This window comes from Blennius ocellaris (assembly GCF_963422515.1).
Source record: "Blennius ocellaris genome assembly, chromosome: 8".
NCBI classification, from domain to species: domain Eukaryota; kingdom Metazoa; phylum Chordata; class Actinopteri; order Blenniiformes; family Blenniidae; genus Blennius; species Blennius ocellaris.
The window spans coordinates 29,969,341-29,993,546 of NC_137657.1; the positions used below are offsets into that span (position 1 = coordinate 29,969,341).

The following is a 24,206-nucleotide window of genomic DNA, read 5'->3' on the forward strand; positions in this document are numbered from 1 at the left end:
GACCATCAGGCGGACACCGCCCTCCTGCGGTATAAGAGCGTACTACCATAGACATAAGGAAGCGTAGTCCCCGCATCGGCCGCTACTCCGTAGTGGCGCTCGCGAGCTGCGCGCCGCCATCTTGGCCCGGTCGCCGCTCCGCTCAGTCTCAGCGATGGAGTGTCAGAGACTTTAGTCAATCATAACTCTGAATACTGAACTGATCCTCACCTGGTTTTCTCTCCTGCGACCTTCATGCATGTAGTTCTGATGCTGACTCATGGTTTGGTGGATTTTGATGTTCATAGTGGAAAAAACAATAATAGAATGTTCTGATTTGTGATCGATGATAGGTAATTTAACACACACACACACACACACACACACACACACACACACACACACACACACACACTATATAAAGAAGTATTCCACTCCCTTGATGAGTCAGATCCTCGCTGTTGACCGATGTCCTTTGCTTGGGGTTCGATTTGAAGAACGACACATCGTCAGTTGTTTACTGTCACGTTCCGTCAGGGTGAAAGATTAACATGTGAATAATAACAGTAATACAGCCTGTAACCCAGGTAACATGTCTCAATGTTATGCTGCAATGTTTGGTTTATTTCCACAATATCATTCTTTAATCACTTTGATCTGGGTCTGTATTGTGGAACATGTGATTCCTAAAGTCTCATTTGGACTAATAGTCGGTGAACAGGTTGTAAAGGGGGGGGGCGCATGCGCAACTGAATCAAATGACTCAAATGACTCAGACAACCGGTTCACTTGGGTGAACGACTCAAAAACCCTTGAGTCAGTTCAATGAGTCGGGGTCCTCGTCACTCCAACTGAGGGTGACGTCACGAAGAGAGGCGGCCCCGGGCTGTAGCCCCGCCTCCCTCCTGTTTCGGGTCGAGGGTCAGTCAGTGTCGCTTCTGCACCGATCGAGCCGCGTCATGATCCGGACGCTGATTTCTCGGACGGGCCTGCGCCTCGGCGGGTCCCCGGTCCGGTTCTTCTCCGCCGCTGCCATCCCGGCGCCGAACCCTCAGCCTGAGGTCCACTTCCACCAGGTAGCGCGTCCCGCCGGTTCCGACCGACTGCGCCGTCCACAGGTGGAACGATGTCGAGGGAAGGAAACAGCCGGGCCGGTCCGGTACCGACCGACCGACCGACCGGGCCGGTCCGGTACCGACCGACCGACCGACCGGGCCGGGCCGGGCCGGGCCGGTACCGACCGACCGACCGGGCCGGGCCGGTCCGGTACCGACCGACCGACCAACCGGGCCGGGCCGGTACCGACCGACCGACCGGGCCGGGCCGGGCCGGTACCGACCGACCGACCGACCGGGCCGGTCCGGTACCGACCGACCGACCGACCGGGCCGGTCCGGTACCGACCGACCGACCGGGCCGGGCCGGTACCGACCGACCGACCGACCGGGCGAGTCCGGTACCGACCGAGCGACCGACCGAGCGACCGGGCCGGTCCGGTACCGACCGACCGACCGGGCGGGTACGGTAGCGACCGAGCGACCGACCGGGCGGGTCCGGTACCGGACCCGCCCGGTCGGTCGGTCGGACCGAGCGACCGACCGAGCGACCGACCGACCGGGCCGGGCCGGTACCGACCGAGCGACCGAGCGACCGACCGGGCCGGTCCGGTACCGGACCCGCCCGGTCGGTCGGTCGGACCGAGCGACCGACCGAGCGACCGACCGACCGGGCCGGGCCGGTACCGACCGAGCGACCGACCGACCGACCGGGCCGGTCCGGTACCGACCGACCGACTGCAGACGTCAGAAATGACGTTGAAAGAAGAAGTTTATTACGAGACGGTCCTCAGAGCTGAAACTGATAAACAAATTCAAGTTGAAAAGATCAAAGCAAAAGTTCAACAGTAACTATGGAAACTCACAAGTGTGTGCGTGTGTGTGTGTGTGTGTGAGAGAGAGAGGCGGGGGAGAGAGAGTTAAACATTAACTGAACTTGGGAAAACAGGAATTCAATTGCAGTGAATCAAAGTTGAATGTTGTGAGACTTCATGTTCCTTCATGTTCCTTCATGTTCCTTCATGTTCTCCATGTTCCTTCATGTTCCTTCATGTTCTCCATGTTCCTTCATGTTCCTTCATGTTCCTTCATGTTCTCCATGTTCCTTCATGTTCCTTCATGTTCTCCATGTTGTTCTTGTTCCTTCATGTTCTTCCTGTTGTTCTTGTTCCTTCATGTTCTTCATGTTCTTCATGTTCTTCATGTTCTCCATGTTCCAGTTGTTCATCAACAACCGGTTCCAGGATGCAGCCAGTGGTAGAACCTTCCCGACCGTCAATCCGTCCACTGGAGACGTCGTCTGTCAAGTTTCAGAGGCTGACGAGGTGAAAATCAATCAAACTGATGTTAAACTGGACTTCTGGCTCTCCTCCACCTCCACCTCCACCTGTCACCAAGCTGAGGTGGAGGAGGCGGAGGCTGAAGTGGAGGAGGAGGTGAAGGTGGAGGCTGAAGTGGAGGAGGAGGTGGAGGCTGAGGTGGAGGAGGTGGAGGCTGAAGTGGAGGAGGAGGTGGAGGTGGAGGCTGAAGTGGAGGAGGAGGTGGAGGCTGAAGTGGAGGAGGAGGTGAAGGAGGTGGAGGCTGAAGTGGAGGAGGAGGTGGAGGTGGAGGCTGAAGTGGAGGAGGAGGTGGAGGCTGAAGTGGAGGAGGAGGTGGAGGTGGAGGCTGAAGTGGAGGAGGAGGTGGAGGCTGAAGTGGAGGAGGAGGTGGAGGTGGAGGCTGAAGTGGAGGTGGAGGTGGAGGCTGAAGTGGAGGAGGAGGTGGAGGCTGAGGTGGAGGAGGTGGAGGCTGAAGTGGAGGAGGAGGTGGAGGTGGAGGCTGAAGTGGAGGAGGAGGTGAAGGTGGAGGCTGAAGTGGAGGAGGAGGTGGAGGCTGAAGTGGAGGAGGAGGTGGAGGTGGAGGCTGAAGTGGAGGAGGAGGTGGAGGCTGACGTGGAGGTGGAGGTGAAGGTGGAGGCTGACTTCGACCCTCCTGTCCAGAACATGTGGTATTTCAGTGATATTTTGACGTTTCTCCCGCTGACTGGTGTCGCCACCAGAGGGCGCCGCCATTTCTCCGCCGAGAGCGATCACGTGATTCTGGCGTGAAGGAGACGCTGCCGCGGGGAAACGCTCGACGCTGATCCGTGTTCCTCCTCCTGGTCAGTGACGCTGCGTCTTTCCTGGAAAACGTTCTGATTGGACGGCGTGGAATTCCTTGAATGACGTCGTCGGGGAAACTCCTCGCCGTCCGCCATCTTGAATTTTTCACTTCCGTCCACATTCAGATCGTCTCCGGAACGAATGAAAAACTCCCTGGAATTCAACACCAAAACCAACTTCAACGACAGATTTTTGATTGTTTTGACTTTCTCATCCTGAAGTTTCATAACTTTTCATGTTTCAGAGTAAAAGTTGAGTGAGGAGGAGGATTGATGAGTCGTCAGGGAGGGTTTAGTTGGTTGATGAAGGACGGTACCGGATTCCAGCTGGACTAGAACACGTCTTTCATCCTTCGAAGCAGATATTCTATCTTTTGAAGACTTGGAGGCGGAGCTTGTTCGTCCATCAGGAGGAGTCCACTGCAACACCATCCTTCTGCCTTTAGCTTTAGTCGCTGACCGAGTCTCTTTGATGTTGGACTTTGATGTTCAGGTGGACGTGGATCGGGCTGTCAAAGCGGCGCGGGAGGCCTTCAGGTTGGGGTCGCCATGGCGACGGATGGACGCCTCCCAGCGGGGGTTGCTGCTGAGCCGACTGGCCGACGCCATCGAGAGGGACGCCGCCTACCTGGCTGTCAGTAAATATGAACTCGTATAATATTACATCATTAAAACTGTTCATAGAATCAAGACTGTTCTACCAACCACGCCTTGCCTTCTACCAACCACGCCTTGCCTTCTACCAACCACGCCTTGCCTTCTACCAACCACGCCTTGCCGCCACATCCAAAGGTGACTTGCACTTTCTTACTTTACAAGCGATGAAGGAAGTGGAGGAAAGACGGCGTTTGGAGCCTTTGGCAGCTTTATTTCTCCTGTTTCTCTTCGTCAACATGATTATTGATCTGATCTGTTGTTCCTAATGAAACCTTTGTTCTTCCTGAATGAAACCTTTGTTCTTCCTAATGAAACCTTTGTTCTTCCTGAATGAAACCTTTGTTCTTCCTGAATGAAACCTTTGTTCTACCTGAATGAAACATTTGTTCTTCCTCAGGAACTGGAGACCCTGGACAACGGAAAGCCCTTTGCAGTGTCCTACAGTGTGGACGTCCCCAACGTGGTGAAATGTCTCAGGTGACCAAACTTCTCCTCCTCTTTTTCTTCTTTTTCTTCTTCTTCTTCTCCATTCCTGCACTATGGTTGGTGGGAACGGGGCCTCATGGCACTGTGGTACTCTGGCACCGTGGTCCTCTGGTACTGTGGTACTCTGGTACTGTGGTACTCTGGCACCGTGGTCCTCTAGTACTGTGGTACTCTGGCACTGTGGTACTCTGGTACTGTGGTACTCTGGCACTGTGGTACTCTGGCACTGTGGTACTCTGGCACTGTGGTACTCTGGTACTCTGGCACTGTGGTACTCTGGTACTGTGGTACTCTGGTACTGTGGTCCTCTGGTACTGTGGTCCTCTGGTACTGTGGTACTCTGGTACTGTGGTACTCTGGCCGCCCCGTATGACCTCATCAGGGCGACGGCAGCTCCTGCTCTTTGCTGTACCTTCATGAGACCATACAGAGATGAGAGATGTAGTATTTATTCATGTTCCAGCTGAATCTCTGAGTGAACAAAGCAGTGGTTTCCCTCTGGATGAACCTTTCATTGTATGGTCAGGTACTACGGAGGCTGGGCCGACAAGTGGGAAGGGAAAACCATCCCCATAGATGGAGATTATTTCTGCTACACCAGACATGAACCTGTTGGCGTCTGTGGACAGATCATACCGGTAAGGCTGACTTGTTATGCAAGGCTGACTTGTTATGTAAGGCTTGTTTACCTTCAGCGGCTCCTTCAACTCTCCTGCTCTCCTGATCACGTTTGACTTCACATAATTAATGTTACTTCCACATTTCTGACAGTTTTGTGTTCGTGGTACTTCGAGACCAAACAGGAACAGGAACTGGATGAAGCTCTTCGCTTTATTTTGGAAGTTCAGAGTAGAACGTGACTTTATTTTGCTGGTGGTGTTTCAGTGGAACTTCCCCCTGCTGATGATGGCCTGGAAGCTCGGCCCCGCCCTCGCGACTGGAAACACCGTGGTGATGAAGGTGGCGGAGCAGACGCCGCTCACCGCGCTGTACGTCGCTAGCCTGATCAGAGAGGTACTTCCTGCTGCCTGGAAACCTGAATATCTCACATTTATTATGGTTAGAATTGATTATGATTATGGTTGATTATGGTTATGATTGATTACGATATCATTGACTGTGTCGCTGCACTGACCTGAAGTCTTTGTAGCTTGACGCCTGTTCTACTTCCTGGTGGTTCCAGGTAGGGTTTCCTGAAGGGGTTGTGAACATCTTACCTGGTCTGGGACCATCAGCTGGTGCTGCCATTGCAAAGCATATGGACGTGGACAAGGTGGCCTTCACCGGCTCCACTGAGGTAGGGCACTTCTTGGTTTGTTGCCCTACGTGGGGTTTGTTGACGTTCATTGTAATAATTAAAACGTAGCTGGGAACACATCAAAGGTCAAAGGGTCACCAGAGACAAGGCCGTGTCCCAACGCCTTCATGTCCCAACGCCTTCGTGTCCCAACTCCTTCGTGTCCCAACGCCTTCGTGTCCCAACTCCTTCGTGTCCCAACGCCTTCGTGTCCCAACGCCTTCGTGTCCCAACTCCTTCGTGTCCCAACGCCTTCGTGTCCCAACTCCTTCGTGTCCCAACGCCTTCGTGTCCCAACGCCTTCGTGTCCCAACTCCTTCGTGTCCCAACTCCTTCGTGTCCCAACGCCTTCGTGTCCCAACTCCTTCGTGTCCCAACGCCTTCGTGTCCCAACGCCTTCGTGTCCCAATGCCTTCGTGTCCCAACGCCTTCGTGTCCCAACGCCTTCGTGTCCCAACGCCTTCGTGTCCCAACTCCTTCGTGTCCCAACCATGTCAAGGATGATATGTGAAAATACGATTCTTTAAAATTCCTCTGACCAGTAGGTGGCGCTATGATTGTGTTCAGTGCAGCTCCGTGACGACGCCTGAAGAGACACTTCCTGTTTCGGGGCCAAACGTCGGATCTTAATTTGATACTCCAGCTCCATTTTGATGTTTTCATCAGGAAGGCTTGTCGTTTAAACTCGCCGAAGTTTAGCGCCCTGGGCTGCAGAGCCTGTTAAACCTGCTTCCTGATTTAGATATGGAAAACAACGTTGAGTCGAACCTTTTGCCATTTCTCACATGAGAACATTTGAGGATCTCAAACATGCAGCCGGTCGGACTTTACCTGAAAGTAAAAGTTTAATCATCTCTAATAAAACTAATAAAGCCTGACTTAATCAAACCTGATTTAAAGGGACGATTGAATGAAATGACGCTGACCTCAGAAAACATCAGATAGATGGATATTTATCAAATAGAACCTTCAACCTTTGGCAATGTTTCAGCCATGCGCTTTCATGTTTTTATGACTCATTGCACACTCTAGAATTCTCTAGAAGTTCTCTGCTCTCTGTCCACAGGACAGACATGTCATTGTCCTGAACCCCCAGTACGTCGCCCTGCTGCTGTCTGGACGTCCAGCACGAAAAGAAAAGAATGACAAATATTACATTGTGACTTTCAAGAGCAAGGCTGTGTTGTCTTGCTAACTATGAAACAGAACTCCGGTCCAATCAGGACTTTAGTGCCACGTTTACTTTTCAGCCTCCGAGTGTTTGATTCCGACTTCTGACGTCTGATTGACACTTTTTTTCCACGTATGAAACATCAAACTGTGGTGATGAAAGGAGAGCGACATGTTGGCGTGTTTCTAGAATCCCGTCCAAAAAGTAAAGAGATCAAAGCAGGTTTTATCTCTATCTATTGAGTTCTAATTGCGTTGTGGTGACGTTCCCCAGGTGGGTCATCTCATCCAGCAGGCTTCAGGCAGCAGCAACCTGAAGAAAGTCACACTGGAACTCGGAGGAAAAAGTCCCAACATCATTCTGTCTGACGCCAACTGTACGTAGTTTGACCTTACTGCGGTGTGGTTTTGCAGTGAATCTTCCTTCTGGTCTTTGTGCTCAGTGGACAAAGAGCACGGCCAATATAAAATGTCGTCCTTTCCCAGAACATGTGTGAGGTTGTTCAACAAACACTTAAAACGGGTTTAGCCATGGCTGCACCCTTCCACTTCAATGGTTGGACTCCAGGTCTATGACTTCCTGTCTCTTGTCCTCAGAGCTTTACTTCCCAGCAGCATTATGAACGTTGATGTTCAATAAAGAAATATGCTGTTTGTTCAGACGTGACTTGGATACGGATCAAATCAAACATTGGAGGTTCTTTATGATCAAATTGTTCATTTTAAGTTCAGTTGTCATTGATTTTCATCCTCGTTTCAACATTGTTTGTCTTAAAAGTCTTGAAATGTAGAATGTGGTTTGGGGATTTCTCTGGAGGTTAATGGTGTCTGTCATTTCAGTGGCAGATGCTGTTGAGCAATCGCACTTCGCCCTGTTCTTCAACCAAGGCCAGTGTTGCTGCGCCGGATCTCGAACCTACGTCCAGGCGGACATCTACGACGAGTTTCTGGAGCGGAGCGCTGAGCGAGCAAGGCGACGGGTGGTGGGGGACCCCTTTGACATGAAGACCGAGCAGGGTCCTCAGGTAGGGTCCTCGGGGAGGGTCCTCGGGTAGGGTCCTCGGGTAGGGTCCTCGGGTAGTGTCCTTGGGGAGGGTCCTCGGGTAGGGTCCTCGGGTAGGGTCCTTGGGGAGGGTCCTCGGGTAGGGTCCTCGGGTAGGGTCCTTGGGGAGGGTCCTCAGGTAGGGTCCTCGGGTAGGGTCCTCAGGTAGGGTCCTCGGGTAGGGTCCTCAGGTAGGGTCCTTGGGGAGGGTCCTCAGGTAGGGTCCTCGGGTAGGGTCCTCAGGTAGGGTCCTCGGGGAGGGTCCTCGGGTAGGGTCCTCGGGTAGAGTCCTTGGGGAGGGTCCTCGGGTAGGGTCCTCGGGTAGGGTCCTTGGGGAGGGTCCTCAGGTAGGGCCCTCGGGTAGGGTCCTCAGGTAGGGTCCTCGGGTAGGGTCCTCAGGTAGGGTCCTTGGGGAGGGTCCTCAGGTAGGGTCCTCGGGTAGGGTCCTCAGGTAGGGTCCTTGGGGAGGGTCCTCGGGTAGGGTCCTCGGGTAGGGTCCTTGGGTAGGGTCCTTGGGGAGGGTCCTCAGGTAGGGTCCTCAGGTAGGGTCCTTGGGGTGGGTCCTCGGGTAGGGTCCTCAGGTAGGGTCCTGACACGTCTGTGGTCAAACCTGCCAGGTGGACCAGGAGCAGTTCAACAAGATCCTGGGCTACATCAGCAGTGGGAAACGAGAAGGTGCAAGGCTGATGTGTGGCGGCGGTGTGGCTGCAGACCGAGGCTACTTCATTCAGCCGACCGTGTTCGGAGACGTCCAGGACAACATGACCATCGCTCGGGAGGAGGTGAGTTTGTCTGTAGGAAAACCAGCCGTACACTGAGAGGGAGAGTAATCTATTACTGTTTCTATCATGTCTTCATCAATGAAGACCAACACAACCCAACATTCAGTCTAGGTGGCGTTCAGTGTCTCTAGGTGGCGTTCAGTGTCTCTCGGTGGCGTTCAGTGTCTCTAGGTGGCGTTCAGTGTCTCTCGGTGGCGTTCAGTGTCTCTCGGTGGCGTTCAGTGTCTCTAGGTGGCGTTCAGTGTCTCTCGGTGGCGTTCAGTGTCTCTCGGTGGCGTTCAGTGTCTCTAGGTGGCGTTCAGTGTCTCTCGGTGGCGTTCAGTGTCTCTCGGTGGCGTTCAGTGTCTCTAGGTGGCGTTCAGTGTCTCTCGGTGGCGTTCAGTGTCTCTAGGTGGCGTTCAGTGTCTCTCGGTGGCGTTCAGTGTCTCTCGGTGGCGTTCAGTGTCTCTAGGTGGCGTTCAGTGTCTCTAGGTGGCGTTCAGTGTCTCTCGGTGGCGTTCAGTGTCTCTCGGTGGCGTTCAGTGTCTCTAGGTGGCGTTCAGTGTCTCTCGGTGGCGTTCAGGGTCTCTAGGTGGCGTTCAGTGTCTCTAGGTGTCTCTAGATGACGTTCAGTGTCTCTCGGTGGCGTTCGGGGTCTCTAGGTGGCGTTCAGTGTCTCTAGGTGGCGTTCAGTGTCTCTAGGTGTCTCTAGGTGGCGTTCAGTGTCTCTCGGTGGCGTTCAGTGTCTCTAGGTGTCTCTAGGTGGCGTTCAGTGTCTCTCGGTGGCGTTCAGTGTCTCTAGGTGTCTCTAGGTGGCGTTCAGTGTCTCTCGGTGGCGTTCAGTGTCTCTAGGTGTCTCTAGGTGGCGTTCAGTGTCTCTCGGTGGCGTTCAGGGTCTCTAGGTGTCTCTAGGTGGCGTTCAGTGTCTCTCGGTGGCGTTCAGGGTCTCTAGGTGGCGTTCAGTGTCTCCCGGTGGCGTTCAGTGTCTCTAGGTGTCTCTAGGTGGCGTTCAGTGTCTCTCGGTGGCGTTCAGTGTCTCTAGGTGTCTCTAGGTGGCGTTCAGTGTCTCTCGGTGGCGTTCAGTGTCTCTAGGTGTCTCTAGGTGGCGTTCAGTGTCTCTCGGTGGCGTTCAGGGTCTCTAGGTGGCGTTCAGTGTCTCTCGGTGGCGTTCAGGGTCTCTAGGTGGCGTTCAGTGTCTCTAGGTGTCTCTCGGTGGCGTTCAGTGTCTCTAGGTGGCGTTCAGTGTCTCTCGGTGGCGTTCAGGGTCTCTAGGTGGCGTTCAGTGTCTCTCGGTGGCGTTCAGTGTCTCTAGGTGTCTCTAGGTGGCGTTCAGTGTCTCTCGGTGGCGTTCAGTGTCTCTAGGTGTCTCTAGGTGGCGTTCAGTGTCTCTCGGTGGCGTTCAGTGTCTCTAGGTGTCTCTAGGTGGCGTTCAGTGTCTCTCGGTGGCGTTCAGGGTCTCTAGGTGGCGTTCAGTGTCTCTCGGTGGCGTTCAGTGTCTCTAGGTGTCTCTAGGTGGCGTTCAGTGTCTCTAGGTGTCTCTAGATGACGTTCAGTGTCTCTAGGTGGCGTTCAGTGTCTCTAGGTGGCGTTCAGTGTCTCTAGGTGTCTCTAGGTGGCGTTCAGTGTCTCTCGGTGGCGTTCAGGGTCTCTAGGTGGCGTTCAGTGTCTCTTGGTGGCGTTCAGTGTCTCTAGGTGGCGTTCAGTGTCTCTCGGTGGCGTTCAGTGTCTCTCGTGGCGTTCAGTGTCTCTAGGTGTCTCTAGGTGGCGTTCAGTGTCTCTCGGTGGCGTTCAGTGTCTCTAGGTGGCGTTCAGTGTCTCTCGGTGGCGTTCAGTGTCTCTAGGTGGCGTTCAGTGTCTCTAGGTGTCTCTAGGTGGCGTTCAGTGTCTCTAGGTGGCGTTCAGTGTCTCTCGGTGGCGTTCAGTGTCTCTCGGTGGCGTTCAGTGTCTCTAGGCGGCGTTCAGTGTCTCTCGGTGGCGTTCAGTGTCTCTAGGTGTCTCTCGGTGGCGTTCAGTGTCTCTAGGTGGCGTTCAGTGTCTCTAGGTGGCGTTCAGTGTCTCTAGGTGGCGTTCAGTGTCTCTAGGTGGCGTTCAGTGTCTCTCGGTGGCGTTCAGTGTCTCTAGGTGGCGTTCAGTGTCTCTCGGTGGCGTTCAGTGTCTCTAGGTGGCGTTCAGTGTCTCTCGGTGGCGTTCAGTGTCTCTAGGTGGCGTTCAGTGTCTCTAGGTGGCGTTCAGTGTCTCTAGGTGGCTTTCAGTGTCTCTAGGTGTCTCTAGGTGGCGTTCAGTGTCTCTAGGTGGCGTTCAGTGTCTCTCGGTGGCGTTCAGTGTCTCTCGGTGGCGTTCAGTGTCTCTAGGCGGCGTTCAGTGTCTCTCGGTGGCGTTCAGTGTCTCTAGGTGTCTCTCGGTGGCGTTCAGTGTCTCTAGGTGGCGTTCAGTGTCTCTAGGTGGCGTTCAGTGTCTCTAGGTGGCGTTCAGTGTCTCTAGGTGGCGTTCAGTGTCTCTAGGTGGCGTTCAGTGTCTCTCGGTGGCGTTCAGTGTCTCTAGGTGGCGTTCAGTGTCTCTCGGTGGCGTTCAGTGTCTCTAGGTGGCGTTCAGTGTCTCTAGGTGGCGTTCAGTGTCTCTAGGTGGCTTTCAGTGTCTCTCGGTGGCGTTCAGTGTCTCTAGGTGGCGTTCAGTGTCTCTAGGTGTCTCTAGGTGGCGTTCAGTGTCTCTAGGTGGCGTTCAGTGTCTCTCGGTGGCGTTCAGTGTCTCTAGGTGGCGTTCAGTGTCTCTAGGTGGCGTTCAGTGTCTCTCGGTGGCGTTCAGTGTCTCTAGGTGGCGTTCAGTGTCTCTAGGTGGCGTTCAGTGCCTCTAGGTGGCGTTCAGTGTCTCTCGGTGGCGTTCAGTGTCTCTAGGTGGCGTTCAATGTCTCTCGGTGGCGTTCAGTGTCTCTAGGTGTCTCTCGGTGGCGTTCAGTGTCTCTAGGTGGCGTTCAGTGTCTCTAGGTGGCGTTCAGTGTCTCTAGGTGGCGTTCAGTGTCTCTCGGTGGCGTTCAGTGTCTCTAGGTGGCGTTCAGTGTCTCTCGGTGGCGTTCAGTGTCTCTCGGTGGCATTCAGTGTCTCTCGGTGGCGTTCAGTGTCTCTCGGTGGCGTTCAGTGTCTCTAGGTGGCGTTCAGTGTCTCTCGGTGGCGTTCAGTGTCTCTAGGTGGCGTTCAGTGTCTCTAGGTGGCGTTCAGTGTCTCTAGGTGTCTCTAGATGACGTTCAGTGTCTCTCGGTGGCGTTCGGGGTCTCTAGGTGGCGTTCAGTGTCTCTAGGTGGCGTTCAGTGTCTCTAGGTGTCTCTAGATGACGTTCAGTGTCTCTCGGTGGCGTTCAGTGTCTCTCGGTGGCGTTCAGTGTCTCTAGGTGGCGTTCAGTGTCTCTCGGTGGCGTTCAGTGTCTCTAGGTGGCGTTCAGTGTCTCTAGGTGGCGTTCAGTGTCTCTAGGTGTCTCTAGATGACGTTCAGTGTCTCTCGGTGGCGTTCAGGGTCTCTCGGTGGCGTTCAGTGTCTCTAGGTGGCGTTCAGTGTCTCTAGGTGTCTCTAGATGACGTTCAGTGTCTCTCGGTGGCGTTCGGGGTCTCTAGGTGGCGTTCAGTGTCTCTAGGTGGCGTTCAGTGTCTCTAGGTGTCTCTAGGTGGCGTTCAGTGTCTCTCGGTGGCGTTCAGGGTCTCTAGGTGGCGTTCAGTGTCTCTCGGTGGCGTTCAGTGTCTCTAGGTGTCTCTAGGTGGCGTTCAGTGTCTCTAGGTGGCGTTCAGTGTCTCTCGGTGGCGTTCAGGGTCTCTAGGTGGCGTTCAGTGTCTCTCGGTGGCGTTCAGTGTCTCTAGGTGTCTCTAGGTGGCGTTCAGTGTCTCTAGGTGGCGTTCAGTGTCTCTCGGTGGCGTTCAGTGTCTCTAGGTGTCTCTAGGTGGCGTTCAGTGTCTCTCGGTGGCGTTCAGGGTCTCTAGGTGGCGTTCAGTGTCTCTCGGTGGCGTTCAGTGTCTCTAGGTGTCTCTAGGTGGCGTTCAGTGTCTCTAGGTGTCTCTAGATGACGTTCAGTGTCTCTAGGTGGCGTTCAGTGTCTCTAGGTGGCGTTCAGTGTCTCTAGGTGTCTCTAGGTGGCGTTCAGTGTCTCTCGGTGGCGTTCAGGGTCTCTAGGTGGCGTTCAGTGTCTCTCGGTGGCGTTCAGTGTCTCTCGGTGGCGTTCAGTGTCTCTAGGTGGCGTTCAGTGTCTCTCGTGGCGTTCAGTGTCTCTAGGTGGCGTTCAGTGTCTCTAGGTGGCGTTCAGTGTCTCTCGGTGGCGTTCAGTGTCTCTAGGTGTCTCTAGGTGGCGTTCAGTGTCTCTAGGTGGCGTTCAGTGTCTCTAGGTGGCGTTCAGTGTCTCTAGGTGTCTCTAGGTGGCGTTCAGTGTCTCTAGGTGTCTCTAGGTGGCGTTCAGTGTCTCTAGGTGGCGTTCAGTGTCTCTAGGTGGCGTTCAGTGTCTCTAGGTGTCTCTAGGTGGCGTTCAGTGTCTCTAGGTGGCGTTCAGTGTCTCTAGGTGTCTCTAGGTGGCGTTCAGTGTCTCTAGGTGGCGTTCAGTGTCTCTAGGTGTCTCTAGGTGGCGTTCAGTGTCTCTAGGTGGCGTTCAGTGTCTCTAGGTGGCGTTCAGTGTCTCTCGGTGGCGTTCAGTGTCTCTAGGTGGCGTTCAGTGTCTCTAGGTGGCGTTCAGTGTCTCTAGGTGGCGTTCAGTGTCTCTCGGTGGCGTTCAGTGTCTCTAGGTGGCGTTCAGTGTCTCTAGGTGGCGTTCAGTGTCTCTAGGTGGCGTTCAGTGTCTCTAGGTGGCGCTAGAGACTTTTAGGAACTCAGTTTTTTCAGCCTTTCAACTCTTATTTGATTTCTTCTTCTCGTCTCTCGTCCTCCACAGATCTTCGGCCCCGTGATGCAGATCTTGAAGTTCCACACCCTGGAGGAGGTCCTCACCAGAGCCAACGACACCAAGTATGGCCTGGCAGCTGCCGTCTTCACCGGGGACCTGGACAAGGCCCACCAGGTGTCCCAGGGGCTCCGGGCTGGAACCGTGTGGTAAGATGAGGAACCTTCAGGACCAAAATGTCCCCCTGCTGGACGCCTGTTCTTCCTTTGGAGACGAAGCTTTATTGGAAGAAGGCTTTTGGGAGAGTCTTTGTACTTATTGACCTTGTTGACTTTGTGTTTGTCTGAAGGATCAACTGTTATGACGTGTTCGGCGCTCAGGCGCCGTTCGGAGGCTACAAGGCTTCAGGAAGCGGCCGGGAGTTGGGCGAGTACGGCCTGCACAACTACACCGAAGTGAAGACGGTAACTGAGTCTCCTTTGGAATTTCTAATACGAACGTTGCTCAATAGAATTCAAACATCGAACTACGAAGGACGAGCAGCTTGATCAGGGACACGTAAGACAAAGTGTCCCTCCTCTGTCCTTCTGTCAACGTCTCCTGAAGTCTTCAGGGTGGCGTTCAGGAGGACAACGTCTGAATTCTCAAGAAGCTCAGGAAAGGAGGCCGTTGCGTCCTTTAGAACCTTTGAACCGGGACCAGAAGTCCCGGCTCAAACCTGGACTTTGGTCAAGTTTAAGGTCTGGGACCCCCCAAGACCGCCGTCCTCAGGGGGGGCGCTGGTTTAACCTGGCCTGGTGGTGGAGCCGTTCAGACCAGGGACAGACCAGTGTGTGAAGACAGCCGAGATCAGCAGGTGTCTGTAGACCTCTTCATGCTAGCACAGTCCGCCAGAGTCCGCCAGAGTCCCCCAGTACGTGAAGTACTCCTGACATCAACATCCAGAGCTACTGGAGGACAGGTGGAGGACAGGTGGAGGACAGGTGGAGGAGGGCCTTCAGAGGAACCAGTGTTTCCTCTACATTCATGTAGGAATGTTGTTCTGCAGGTTCTAGAACATTGTTTAATGTTCTGTTCACTTCTAGAATGGATTCTGGTGAATGAGACTTTCTGGTTCCAGGTGACCATCAAGGTTCCTCAGAAGAACTCCTAGATGGGCTGAGGAGACCCTCTGAGAAGACCCTCTGAGACCCTCTGAGAAGACCCTCTGAGAAGACCCTCTGAGGAGACCCTCTGAGAAGACCCTCTGAGACCCTCTGAGGAGACCCTCTGAGGAGACCCTCTGAGAAGACCCTCTGAGACCCTCTGAGAAGACCCTCTGAGGAGACCCTCTGAGGAGACCCTCTGAGAAGACCCTCTTCACTGTCTCTGGTCTTCACTGTCTCTGGTCTTCACTGTCTCTCTGGTCTTCACTGTCTCTCTGGTCTTCACTGTCTCTGGTCTTCACTGTCTCTGGTCTTCACTGTCTCTGGTCTTCACTGAATCCACTTCCTCACTATGATCTGAGCTTTTCACACTGAATCCTGACATTTATGAACAAAGATGTAAAATCAACAAGTCCAAGTTTGTGATTCTTGACAATAAAAACTTTTGGCATAAAATCACTGCGTCTGTGGGAATCAGTTGTTATTGGTGCAAGTCAGACTCACTGGTGGAGGTGGTGGTGGAGGTGTGGTGGAGGTGGTGTGGTGGAGGTGATGAGGTGGAGGTGTGGTGGTGTTGATGTGTTGGAGGTGGTGTGGTGGAGGTGATGAGGTGGAGGTCTGGTGGTGTTGATGAGGTGGTGATGTGGTGGAGGTGGAGGTGGTGGTGGTGTTGATGAGGTGGTGATGTGGTGGAGGTGGTGGTGTTGATGAGGTGGAGGTCTGGTGGTGTTGATGAGGTGGTGATGTGGTGGAGGTGATGAGGTGGAGGTGGTGGTGGAGGTGATGAGGTGGAGGTGGTGGTGGTGATGAGGTGGTGGTGTTGATGATGTGTTGGAGGTGGTGTGGTGGAGGTGATGGAGGGACGCGGTGTTTCTGATAGGACCGTCAGCAGAGTGTCACGCGGCCCCGCCCACTGGGAGGTGGTGCGTCACGTGCCCCCCCCCGCCGGCTTCCTGCCCGACATTGTCTGCAGCTCGTCTGGACCCGCTGGACGGATCTGATCCGGATCAGAGTCCCTGAGGAGGTCCGGACCTGCAGCGGCGCTTTGTTCCAGTCGGACCTCCTGCTGCGGACCCGCTCGTGAGTCCGGTTCATGTTCATGTTCATGTTCGGGTCCAGGTCCAGGTCCAGGTCCAGGTCCAGGTCCAGGTCCAGGTGCGGGTCCAGGTCCGGGTCCGGGTCCGGGTCCGGGTCCAGGTCCAGGTCCTGCAGCGACCCCCACCAGTGCAGCTGGTTCAGTTCCGGTGAAGTGGAGCGTTTTTCTCCCTTTCAATGGCTCGTGAGGCTCCATCACTGCTGCTCCACCCACTGCTCCATCACTGCTGCTCCATCACTGCTGCTCCATCACTGCTGCTCCACCCGCTGCTCCATCACTGCTGCTCCACCCGCTGCTCCATCACCGCTGCTCCACCACCACTGCTCCACCTGCTCCACCCCTGCTGCTCCACCCCCGCTGCTCCACCCGCTGATGGAGAACCAGACCTCAGAACAGCAGGGTGTGAAACATGTGGTCCGGCCTGTTTCTGGTTCCTCCTGGAACTCTGGAGGCTTTTCTCTGTTCCTTTAATTCCTGGAGGACATTTTGTCTCCAGGCTTTTAATCTGAAGGGACTTTCACCAACCTCTGTTCTGTTTCCTGCACCATGTTTCCCCCTGACCGTTATGTGTGTGACACACGTTTCCCCCGGACCGCTATGTGTGTGACACACGTTTCCCCCTGACCGTTATGTGTGTGACACACGTTTCCCCCTGACCGTTATGTGTGTGACACACGTTTCCCCCGGACCGTTATGTGTGTGACACACGTTTCCCCCGGACCGTTATGTGTGTGACACACGTTTCCTCCGGACCGTTATGTGTGTGACACACGTTTCCCCCGGACCGTTATGTGTGTGACACACGTTTCCCCCTGACCGTTATGTGTGTGACACACGTTTCCTCCGGACCGTTATGTGTGTGACACACGTTTCCCCCGGACCGTTATGTGTGTGACACACGTTTCCTCCGGACCGTTATGTGTGTGACACACGTTTCCCCCTGACCGTTATGTGTGTGACACACGTTTCCCCCTGACCGTTATGTGTGTGACACACGTTTCCTCCGGACCGTTATGTGTGTGACACACGTTTCCTCTGGACCGTTATGTGTGTGACACACGTTTCCCCCGGACCGTTATGTGTGTGACACACGTTTCCCCCGGACCGTTATGTGTGTGACACACGTTTCCCCCGGACCGTTATGTGTGTGACACACGTTTCCCCCGGACCGTTATGTGTGTGACACACGTTTCCCCCGGACCGTTATGTGTGTGACACGCGTTTCCCCCGGACCGTTATGTGTGTGACACGCGTTTCCCCCGGACCGTTATGTGTGTGACACACGTTTCCTCCAGACCGTTATGTGTGTGACACACGTTTCCCCCGGACCGTTATGTGTGTGACACACGTTTCCCCCGGACCGTTATGTGTGTGACACACGTTTCCCCCGGACCGTTATGTGTGTGACACACGTTTCCCCCGGACCGTTATGTGTGTGACACACGTGACACACGTTTCCCCCGGACCGTTATGTGTGTGACACACGTTTCCCCCGGACCGTTATGTGTGTGACACACGTTTCCCCCGGACCGTTATGTGTGTGACACACGTTTCCCCCGGACCGTTATGTGTGTGACACACGTGACACACGTTTCCCCCGGACCGTTATGTGTGTGACACACGTTTCCCCCGGACCGTTATGTGTGTGACACACGTTTCCCCCGGACCGTTATGTGTGTGACACACGTGACACACGTTTCCCCCGGACCGTTATGTGTGTGACACACGTTTCCCCCGGACCGTTATGTGTGTGACACACGTTTCCCCCGGACCGTTATGTGTGTGACACGCGTTTCCCCCGGACCGTTATGTGTGTGACACACGTTTCCCCCGGACCGTTATGTGTGTGACACGCGTTTCCCCCGGACCGTTATGTGTGTGACACGCGTTTCCCCCGGACCGTTATGTGTGTGACACACGTTTCCTCCAGACCGTTATGTGTGTGACACACGTTTCCCCCGGACCGTTATGTGTGTGACACACGTTTCCCCCGGACCGTTATGTGTGTGACACACGTGACACACGTTTCCTCCGGACCGTTATGTGTGTGACACACGTGACACACGTTTCCCCCGGACCGTTATGTGTGTGACACACGTTTCCCCCGGACCGTTATGTGTGTGACACACGTTTCCCCCGGACCGTTATGTGTGTGACACACGTTTCCCCCGGACCGTTATGTGTGTGACACACGTGACACACGTTTCCCCCGGACCGTTATGTGTGTGACACACGTGACACACGTTTCCTCCGGACCGTTATGTGTGTGACACGCGTTTCCCCCGGACCGTTATGTGTGTGACACACGTTTCCCCCGGACCGTTATGTGTGTGACACGCGTTTCCCCCGGACCGTTATGTGTGTGACACGCGTTTCCCCCGGACCGTTATGTGTGTGACACACGTTTCCTCCAGACCGTTATGTGTGTGACACACGTTTCCCCCGGACCGTTATGTGTGTGACACACGTTTCCCCCGGACCGTTATGTGTGTGACACACGTGACACACGTTTCCTCCGGACCGTTATGTGTGTGACACACGTGACACACGTTTCCCCCGGACCGTTATGTGTGTGACACACGTTTCCCCCGGACCGTTATGTGTGTGACACACGTTTCCCCCGGACCGTTATGTGTGTGACACACGTTTCCCCCGGACCGTTATGTGTGTGACACACGTGACACACGTTTCCCCCGGACCGTTATGTGTGTGACACACGTTTCCCCCGGACCGTTATGTGTGTGACACACGTTTCCCCCGGACCGTTATGTGTGTGACACACGTTTCCCCCGGACCGTTATGTGTGTGACACACGTTTCCCCCGGACCGTTATGTGTGTGACACACGTGACACACGTTTCCCCCGGACCGTTATGTGTGTGACACACGTTTCCCCCGGACCGTTATGTGTGTGACACACGTTTCCCCCGGACCGTTATGTGTGTGACACACGTTTCCCCCGGACCACATGTCTTCTCTTCCCTTCTTTCCAGGAGGAACTCGTCATGTTTCCATGTTGCCAGTAGGACAGAAGAGGAAGTGACACAGGAAACAGGAAGTGGCGAGATGAGTAGCGACCGGCCCCGGAGGAACATCATCAAGAAGAAATATGTACGTTAAATATCAACATTCACACTTCATCAACTTCACATCGTCTGTTTTTGTCTTCTGAGTCTTCTGTCTTCTGTCTTCTGTCTTCTGAGTCGTCTGTCTTCTGTCTTCTGAGTCTTCTGAGTCGTCTGTCTTCTGTCTTCTGAGTCTTCTGTCTTCTGAGTCGTCTGTCTTCTGTCTTCTGAGTCGTCTGTCTTCTGAGTCTTCTGTCTTCTGAGTTGTCTGTCTTCTGTCTTCTGAGTCGTCTGTCTTCTGAGTCTTCTGTCTTCTGAGTTGTCTGTCTTCTGTCTTCTGAGTATTCTGTCTTCTGAGTCTTCTGTCTTCTGTCTTCTGAGTCTTCTGTCTTCTGAGTCTTCTGTCTTCTGAGTCGTCTGTCTTCTGTCTTCTGTCTTCTGAGTCGTCTGTCTTCTGAGTCTTCTGTCTTCTGAGTCGTCTGTCTTCTGAGTCTTCTGTCTTCTGAGTCTTCTGTCTACTGAGTCTTCTGTCTTCCAAGTCTTCTGTCTTCTGTCTTATAAGTCTTCTGTCTTATAAGTCTTCTGTCTTCTGAGTCTTGTCTTTTGTCTTCTGTCTTCTGAGTCTTCTGTCTTCTGAGTCTTCTGTCTACTGAGTCTTCTGTCTTCCAAGTCTTCTGTCTTCTGTCTTATAAGTCTTCTGTCTTATAAGTCTTCTGTCTTCTGAGTCTTGTCTTTTGTCTTCTGTCTTCTGAGTCTTCTGTCTTCTGAGTCTTCTGTCTACTGAGTCTTCTGTCTTCCAAGTCTTCTGTCTTCTGTCTTATAAGTCTTCTGTCTTATAAGTCTTCTGTCTTCTGAGTCTTGTCTTTTGTCTTCTGTATTCTGAGTCTTCTGTCTTCTGAGTCGTCTGTCTTGAGTCTTCTGAGTGTCTCCGGAGACATAAAGACTCATTAAAGACAGACATGATGTCAAACAGTCACGTGACCTCAGACGTTTGGTTTTTCTTCTATTTCCTCTAAAACAGTGAGAATGTTGTTCTTGTGTTTTATCAATAGTAACTAGTAACCCTAACTAGTAACCCTAACTAGTAACCCTAACTAGTAACATCTTTGGTTTTCTGCTGAATCAGAGGATTTTAGTCGTCTTCGTCCCTCTTTGCTGCTCAGGGACACTTTTGGACATGTTCTGTCCTCCTTGAGCTGCTTTGAAGACGTTTCTGCTTTTTGTCTCTTCCAGCGGCTTCATGAAGCGTTTAGAGTAGTGAAGTACACATCTATACTATATTCTATGTACTTGTTTAGAGTAGTGAAGTACACATCTATACTATATTCTGTGTACTTGTTTAGAGTAGTGAAGTACACATCTATACTATATTCTATGTACTTGTTTAGAGTAGTGAAGTACACATCTATACTATATTCTATGTACTTGTTTAGAGTAGTGAAGTACACATCTATACTATATTCTATGTACTTGTTTAGAGTAGTGAAGTACACATCTATACTATATTCTATGTACTTGTTTAGAGTAGTGAAGTACACATCTATACTATATTCTATGTACTTGTTTAGAGTAGTGAAGTACACATCTATACTATATTCTATGTACTTGTTTAGAGTAGTGAAGTACACATCTATACTATATTCTATGTACTTGTTTAGAGTAGTGAAGTACACATCTATACTATATTCTATGTACTTGTTTAGAGTAGTGAAGTACACATCTATACTATATTCTATGTACTTGTTTAGAGTAGTGAAGTACACATCTATACTATATTCTATGTACTTGTTTAGAGTAGTGAAGTACACATCTATACTATATTCTATGTACTTGTTTAGAGTAGTGAAGTACACATCTATACTATATTCTATGTACTTGTTTAGAGTAGTGAAGTACACATCTATACTATATTCTATGTACTTGTTTAGAGTAGTGAAGTACACATCTATACTATATTCTATGTACTTGTTTAGAGTAGTGAAGTACACATCTATACTATATTCTATGTACTTGTTTAGAGTAGTGAAGTACTATAGTATAAATGTTTACTGTAATATGTACTATAAAGTACATCCTATATTGTGTGTACTTGTGTACCAGTACTTTGATCTGGTGGTCATTAGGATCCAGGTTCAGCAGAACCAGAGAACTGAGTCCTGAACGTCTAGATGTTCTGACGTAAAGAACCGAGATGTGATTGGCTGAAGAACCTGACATGGTGTCTGGGGGTCCAGGTTCAGGGTCCAGGTTCAGGGTCTAGGTTCAGGGTCCAGGTTCAGGGTCCAGGGTCCAGGGTTCAGGTCCAGAGTTCAGGTCCAGGGTCCAGGGTTCAGGGTTAAGGGTTCAGGTCCAGGGTTAAGGGTTCAGGTCCAGGGTTAAGGGTTCAGGTCCAGGGTTAAGGGTTCAGGTCCAGGGTTCAGGTTCAGGGTTCAGGGTCCAGGGTTCTGGGTTCTGGGTTAAGGGTTCAGGTTCATGGTTAAGGGTTCAGGTCCAGGGTTCAGGGTTCAGACCCCCTGTGGTGCAGGAACTAATAGTGATGGTTGTACTCCAGCTTGTTACCCGGCCCAGGCGGTCCCCCTGGTCTCCCGGCCCAGGCGGTCCCCCTGGTCTCACGGCCCAGGCGGTCCCCCTGGTCTCCCGGCCCAGGCGGTCCCCCTGGTCTCCCGGCCCAGGCGGTCCCCCTGGTCTCACGGCCCCCTGGTGTGTGTGTGTGCAGGACAGCAGTGACGGGGTTCCGTGGTGTGAAGAACGTCTGGTCCGCAAAGTCCTCTTCCTGTCCCTCAGGGAGTTCCGGGACCAGAACGGTTCCTCTCATAAGCTCTTACGGAACCGTGTTCGGAACCTGGCCTTGAAAAACCCTCCGAAGACTAAAGGTGTCCCCCAGCCGGTCCCCCAGGGCCGCTCCAGGACGCCCTGTGGCCCCCAGCCGGTCCCCCAGGGCCGCTCCAGGACGCCCTGCGGCCCCCAGCCGGTCCTCCGCCGCCCCCCGAAGGCCGAGACGCGCAAAAACACCTGCAGAAGTACAAGTGACTTGGCTCGGCCGGACACCGGGCGGCGGCGGGACAGTGGACGGCGGCTGGACGGTGGACGGCGGCTGGACGGTGGACGGCGGCTGGACTCTGGGCGGCGGCTGGACACCGGGCGGCGGCTGGACAGTGGACGGCGGCCGGACACCGGGCGGCGGCTGGACAGTGGACGGCGGCCGGACACCGGGCGGCGGCTGGACAGTGGACGGCGGCCGGACAGTGGACCGCGGCTGGACAGTGGACCGCGGCGGGACAGTGGACGGCGGCGGGACAGTGGACCGCGGCTGGACAGTGGACGGCGGCCGGACAGTGGACGGCGGCCAAACCAGCAGCCGGACGTGAAGAGATGTAGGACGTCGGTCCAGAAGATGGAGAAACAGTCCAGGACGTCACCAAGGAACCCCACACGTCCTCCAGGGACGTCCTCGTCCACCAGGACCCTCCGCTCACACAAAGCACAGGATCCATCGATGAACACAGAATGTCCAGAACCAGTGAAGCTCCTGGTGGACAAACGTCTCACGTCTTCAGTGACGCTGCAGAGTTGCTCCGTCACCACCAGGACGCTGAGGACCCGAGGCCCCCGCAGCCTCACAGGTCCTCCACCTCCCTCCTGTCCTCCACCTGCCTCATGTCCTCCACCTGCCTCATGTCCTCCACCTCCCTCATGTCCTCCACCTGCCTCATGTCCTCCACCTGCCTCATGTCCTCCACCTCCCTCCTGTCCTCCACCTCCCTCCGGTCCTCCACCTGCCTCATGTCCTCCACCTCCCTCCTGTCCTCCACCTCCCTCATGTCCTCCACCTGCCTCATGTCCTCCACCTCCCTCATGTCCTCCACCTCCCTCCTGTCCTCCACCTCCCTCATGTCCTCCACCTGCCTCATGTCCTCCACCTCCCTCCTGTCCTCCACCTCCCTCCTGTCCTCCACCTGCCTCATGTCCTCCACCTCCCTCCTGTCCTCCACCTCCCTCCTGTCCTCCACCTGCCTCATGTCCTCCACCTCCCTCCTGTCCTCCACCTCCCTCATGTCCTCCACCTGCCTCATGTCCTCCACCTCCCTCATGTCCTCCACCTCCCTCCTGTCCTCCACCTCCCTCATGTCCTCCACCTGCCTCATGTCCTCCACCTCCCTCCTGTCCTCCACCTCCCTCCTGTCCTCCACCTGCCTCATGTCCTCCACCTCCCTCCTGTCCTCCACCTCCCTCCTGTCCTCCACCTGCCTCATGTCCTCCACCTCCCTCATGTCCTCCACCTCCCTCCTGTCCTCCACCTCCCTCATGTCCTCCACCTCCCTCATGTCCTCCACCTGCCTCATGTCCTCCACCTCCCTCCTGTCCTCCACCTGCCTCATGTCCTCCACCTGCCTCATGTCCTCCACCTCCCTCATGTCCTCCACCTCCCTCCTGTCCTCCACCTGCCTCATGTCCTCCACCTGCCTCATGTCCTCCACCTCCCTCATGTCCTCCACCTCCCTCCTGTCCTCCACCTGCCTCATGTCCTCCACCTCCCTCATGTCCTCCACCTCCCTCCTGTCCTCCACCTCCCTCATGTCCTCCACCTCCCTCCTGTCCTCCACCTCCCTCATGTCCTCCACCTCCCTCCTGTCCTCCACCTCCCTCATGTCCTCCACCTGCCTCATGTCCTCCACCTGCCTCATGTCCTCCACCTCCCTCCTGTCCTCCACCTCCCTCATGTCCTCCACCTGCCTCAGAGTCATAATGAGTGATAATGAGTAGTAAAGAGTAGTAAAGAGTGGTAATGAGTAGTAAAGAGTGATAATGAGTGGTAATGAGTAGTAATGAGTGGTAAAGAGTGATAATGAGTAGTAATGAGTGATAATGAGTAGTAATGAGTGATAATGAGTAGTAATGAGTGATAATGAGTAGTAAAGAGTGGTAATGAGTAGTAAAGAGTGATAATGAGTAGTAAAGAGTGGTAATGAGTGGTAATGAGTAGTAATGAGTAGTAAAGAGTGATAATGAGTGGTAATGAGTAGTAATGAGTGATAATGAGTGGTAATGAGTAGTAAAGAGTGGTAATGAGTAGTAAAGAGTGATAATGAGTGGTAATGAGTAGTAATGAGTGGTAAAGAGTGATAATGAGTAGTAATGAGTGATAATGAGTAGTAATGAGTGATAATGAGTAGTAATGAGTGATAATGAGTAGTAAAGAGTGGTAATGAGTAGTAAAGAGTGATAATGAGTAGTAAAGAGTGGTAATGAGTGGTAATGAGTAGTAATGAGTAGTAAAGAGTGATAATGAGTGGTAATGAGTAGTAATGAGTGGTAAAGAGTGATAATGAGTAGTAATGAGTGATAATGAGTAGTAATGAGTGATAATGAGTAGTAATGAGTGATAATGAGTAGTAAAGAGTGGTAATGAGTAGTAATGAGTAGTAAAGAGTGATAATGAGTAGTAAAGAGTGATAATGAGTAGTAAAGA

At 53.4% G+C, this 24,206-nt stretch overlaps 1 protein-coding gene across 2 annotated transcripts; it reads left to right on the plus strand.

Moving 5' to 3' along the window:
• Positions 1–899: 899 nt before the first annotated feature.
• Positions 900–14,794, plus strand: LOC308133998 (aldehyde dehydrogenase, mitochondrial-like). 2 transcript variants are annotated; one of them, XM_080501576.1, is made up of 14 exons: positions 900–1,055; positions 2,254–2,358; positions 3,667–3,807; positions 4,228–4,307; positions 4,843–4,954; positions 5,202–5,330; positions 5,500–5,613; positions 7,058–7,160; positions 7,624–7,808; positions 8,443–8,607; positions 13,483–13,640; positions 13,781–13,895; positions 14,552–14,628; positions 14,671–14,794. In XM_080501576.1, the coding sequence occupies exons 1-13, from the start codon at positions 939–941 to the stop codon at positions 14,582–14,584; spliced, it is 1,557 nt and encodes a 518-aa protein (XP_080357702.1). In that variant the 5' UTR covers positions 900–938; the 3' UTR covers positions 14,585–14,628; positions 14,671–14,794. The 2 variants fall into 2 exon arrangements, with proteins under 2 accessions (XP_080357702.1, XP_080357701.1); XM_080501575.1 differs by having other exon boundaries at positions 14,552–14,794.
• The last annotated feature ends 9,412 nt before the right edge of the window (positions 14,795–24,206 follow it).

Excerpts from the sequence above, each read along its gene's own strand:
- LOC308133998 (XM_080501575.1), top strand. The coding sequence starts at position 939 with ATGATCCGGACGCTGATTTCTCGGACGGGCCTGCGCCTCGGCGGGTCC. Across the intron at positions 3,808-4,227 it reads GGGACGCCGCCTACCTGGCT|GAACTGGAGACCCTGGACAA; the intron begins GTCAGTAAATAT and ends GTTCTTCCTCAG. Across the intron at positions 5,331-5,499 it reads TCGCTAGCCTGATCAGAGAG|GTAGGGTTTCCTGAAGGGGT; the intron begins GTACTTCCTGCT and ends TGGTGGTTCCAG.